Source organism: Acyrthosiphon pisum, chromosome A3 (genome assembly GCF_005508785.2).
Source record: "Acyrthosiphon pisum isolate AL4f chromosome A3, pea_aphid_22Mar2018_4r6ur, whole genome shotgun sequence".
In the NCBI taxonomy this organism is placed as follows: Eukaryota; Metazoa; Arthropoda; class Insecta; order Hemiptera; family Aphididae; genus Acyrthosiphon; species Acyrthosiphon pisum.
Window position 1 is genome coordinate 19,906,561 of NC_042496.1, and position 3,663 is coordinate 19,910,223.

Sequence of the window (3,663 nt, forward strand, 5' to 3'; positions counted from 1 at the left end):
AGCTGTTTGTTTTGTTTGTAGGGAAGGAAATTGTAGGTTTGTAAACACGTGTGTTTTTGGTTTAGCAGATTTTTTAGTGAGCACCTGTAGGTATCTGCATGCTCGGGTGGGGGATGGCAGCATTTCTCTCCGGACACCGTGACTTGCCCGAAGAAAAATGCCATCCACGGCCAGGTTCCAACTGGCACTGGTGTACATCTCAACCAACGCCTTAATCCACTCGGCCATTCTGTCCCCCTAGATATTAAATTTGTGTTATCACTATAATTGCGTATCAGAAAAAAATACATGAACCTATTGTATTTCTTCAAAACTAATTTGTAAAATGTAGGACAACTTACTGCTGAAAATATTTTTAACTGTCTTGGTTGGATATTATAAACTAATTGTCTATTATTTAATTAATTGTATAAATCACATATGAGAGAGAAATAGAAAGACTAATGGTAAACAATAAAGTATAGATATTTATTCTAAAATATTTAATTTAATTTATATTATAAATAATTATATTGTGTTGAGAATGTTGTATTATATTATACCTTTATTTTAATTAAATAGATCCTGCTATGATTACCACTCCTTATAATTCGAGAATTTTGAAAGTCCATGAAGAGGAGTACCCTGATTTGTGAGTATGAGAATAAGTAAAATTAGCTCATCATTTTTGTTTATAATAATTTGTGTAAATATAAACAAAATATTCTTTATGTGTATGATAAATTTGTAATTCTTTTTATAACATAATTGTATTGCAGTGAAAAATATAATTACTCTATTCTTGTGTAGATTTCAAAAATTATTCAAGAACAAAAAGAAAGATAAGAAAAAATCTATTAAGGTTGGTATTAGTTTTTAATAGCTTATTATTTATTTGTTTTTTTATCTAAGATATTTAATTAAATTTGATATTCATTAATCATTATAGTCTATAGAAGTAGTGTGGTATCTCTTAAAAAGTCATACGGTGGAAAGGGAAAATTTTTAAATTATGAGGCTACAACAATTTTTAATAGAAATCAATAATATTGAGGCAACCCTTCATTCTCCCTAGAAATCCATAGAACGGTTATTCGTCATCTAAATTCAAAATTTTGTCAATATTAATTATAGTAAGTTCCTGAATTATACCCATAAATGTATCATCATTAATATTTAGTACTTACAACCCATTACTTTAATACAATGTATAAATGTATTTAGGTATTTAGGTTAAGATGACTATTTATTATAAAACCACTACATTCAAATCCGATTCTGAGCAAATTTGAAATGGTTTTGTATAGGCTCAACTAGGAGGTTGCTTAAAGGTCTTTAATTCAGCCACTGTTATAAAACACTAAAAATAATGTGATAAAAGAGCACTTTCCTTATTTGATGTAATATTTTTTTTTATTTGATGTTTTTACTAAAATGAAAACAGTCCAAAAAGAATGTTTCCTAACATAATTAATTTATTTCAAATTTCAGTTATAATTCCAATAAGTTCTGTTTTCTGTAACATGTAAACATATTTTTTTTAATATGCAACACATTAAAAATTGGTTGAGGTCTGAGGACAAGTGTGTTACAGCAATGGTTTACTGAATTGTCCATTTTAAATATTATGTATTTCAAATAATATAAAAACAGAATCAGTGTTAGATTACCTACAGCACAAAAAAAAAGAAAACAGGTTTACAATAATATATTATATTCTTATTATTGCGCCTATGTAGTTTTGTAATGCTACTTTTTTTATATCTGTTGTCCCCCTTTTAGAACAATCAAATTAGGTATATAAATTACTTTGTTGTTAAAAATTCACAACTTCTTAGGAAGTTTTTTTAAATATATACAATGTATGTAATTTGGGAATATCTAATTATTATTTCGAAAAAATGTTTTATAGGCCGTTACTAGTAAAGAACTTGTGTCCCCGAAAAAATTAAGTAAACGACAGACAACTGATAAAGAATATTTGAAAAACGATTCCCTTCAACCAGTGGACATGGATGTGGAGACATATTATGATTGTATTAATCCTATTGACGATGACGACGAAAAGAAATTAGAATTGTTTGATTCTTTGGACGATCACACGTCAGAATATCGCACTATTACCAACACAGGTATGTATTTTGGCCAATATTGTAATCAAACATTTAACAATGTTAACGGTGTACACAGTCGCAAAAATTTTCTCACTGGAAACACTCCTCTCCAGTGCGACGTTTGCTTTAGAACGTTTAGTTGTAAATCCAAATTGCATATACATAAAAGAACGCATACTGGGGAAAAACCATATGCGTGCGATGTTTGTGGCCAATCATTTACGCAGCAAGCAAATTTGGTTTCACATAAAAGAACGCATACTGGGGAGAAGCCATATTCTTGCAACGTTTGTTGTCAATCATTTTCGCTTAAGTCAACATTGGTTTCACATAAAAGAACGCATACTGGGGAGAAGCCATATTCTTGCAACGTTTGTTGTCAATCATTTTCGCTTAAGTCAACATTGGTTTCACATACAAGAACACATACTGGGGAGAAACCATATGAGTGCGATTTTTGTGGCCAATCATTTACGCAGCATGCACATTTGGTTTCACATAAAAGAACGCATACTGGGGAGAAACCATATGCGTGCAACGTTTGTGGCCGATCATTTACGCAGCAAGCAAATTTGGTTTCACATAAAAGAACGCATACTGGGGAGAAGCCATATTCTTGCAAGGTTTGTTGTCAATCATTTTCGCATAAGTCAACATTGGTTACACATATAAGAACGCATACTGGGGAGAAGCCATATTCTTGCAACGTTTGTTGTGAATCATTTTCGCAGAAGACAACATTGGATAGACATAAAAGAACGCACACTGGGGAGAAACCATATGCGTGCAATGTTTGTGGCCGATCATTTGCTCGACAATCAGCTTTGGTTCTACATTATAGAATACACACAGGTGAAAGACCATACGAGTGCGGCCAGTGTGAAAAAAAGTTTTCATCAAGCAGTAATTGTACAAGACATATACGAAGTGTTCATATCAAATGTTTTTAAACTTGTTATGAATGTTTGAATTTGTCTATTCGGGCGTTCGGGACGAACATGAAACAAAACCATATCGTCCGTTGTGAATAAAACCTTGTATACAGCTGTATAGTAGCTGCGATGCCCACTGGAACCTGGCTTTATACTTTCATCTATCGTCCTCGTAATTCGTCGTACTTGTATATCTATATTAGTTATAAGTTATAACTGTATACTGTTGTTCAATTTGATTTTTTAACATATTATACTAATCATATTAAATAAGAACTAAATTCAGTTTGTATAGAATTAGGTTTTTATTGTGTAAATTTTTTTAATCTTTAGACAATACTTGAATAATAAAAATTAAAAGTTGTATAATATATTATAGTAACATTTTTTTTTAAAATTTGTTTAGAATTATTTCGAATGTATTGATTTTTCAATGATGTACGTCAGTACTATTTTAAATTTTCATCTAAAAAATTGATCCAGTTCTTTTTGGTAGTGAAAAGTTAAAATATTCGGAATAGTTTTCAAATCATCAGAAAAAAATATTAAGAAGTCAGAATTTGAAAAACTTGCTTTTGTATGGTGTGATTGAAAATAATAACTGTAATAACATATATTTAAATCGGTTATTTAATTTA

At 30.2% G+C, this 3,663-nt stretch overlaps 1 protein-coding gene across 5 annotated transcripts in view; it reads left to right on the forward strand.

Moving 5' to 3' along the window:
• The first annotated feature begins 521 nt into the window (after window positions 1-521).
• The window catches only part of LOC100573303 (zinc finger protein 239), a 9,365-nt gene continuing 6,223 nt past the window's right edge, over window positions 522-3,663 (forward strand). Inside the window, exons 1-5 of one of the 5 annotated variants that reach the window (XM_029491282.1) lie at window positions 524-631; window positions 790-841; window positions 1,892-2,111; window positions 2,170-2,339; window positions 2,424-2,891. In XM_029491282.1, the coding sequence (XP_029347142.1) occupies window positions 570-631; window positions 790-841; window positions 1,892-2,111; window positions 2,170-2,339; window positions 2,424-2,765 (846 nt within the window). In that variant the 5' untranslated portion in view covers window positions 524-569 and the 3' untranslated portion in view covers window positions 2,766-2,891. Of the gene's footprint in view, window positions 632-789; window positions 842-1,891; window positions 3,404-3,663 lie in introns of those variants that run through there. The other 4 variants (XM_029491281.1, XM_008186716.3, XM_016805977.2 and 1 more) reach the window with 4 other exon arrangements.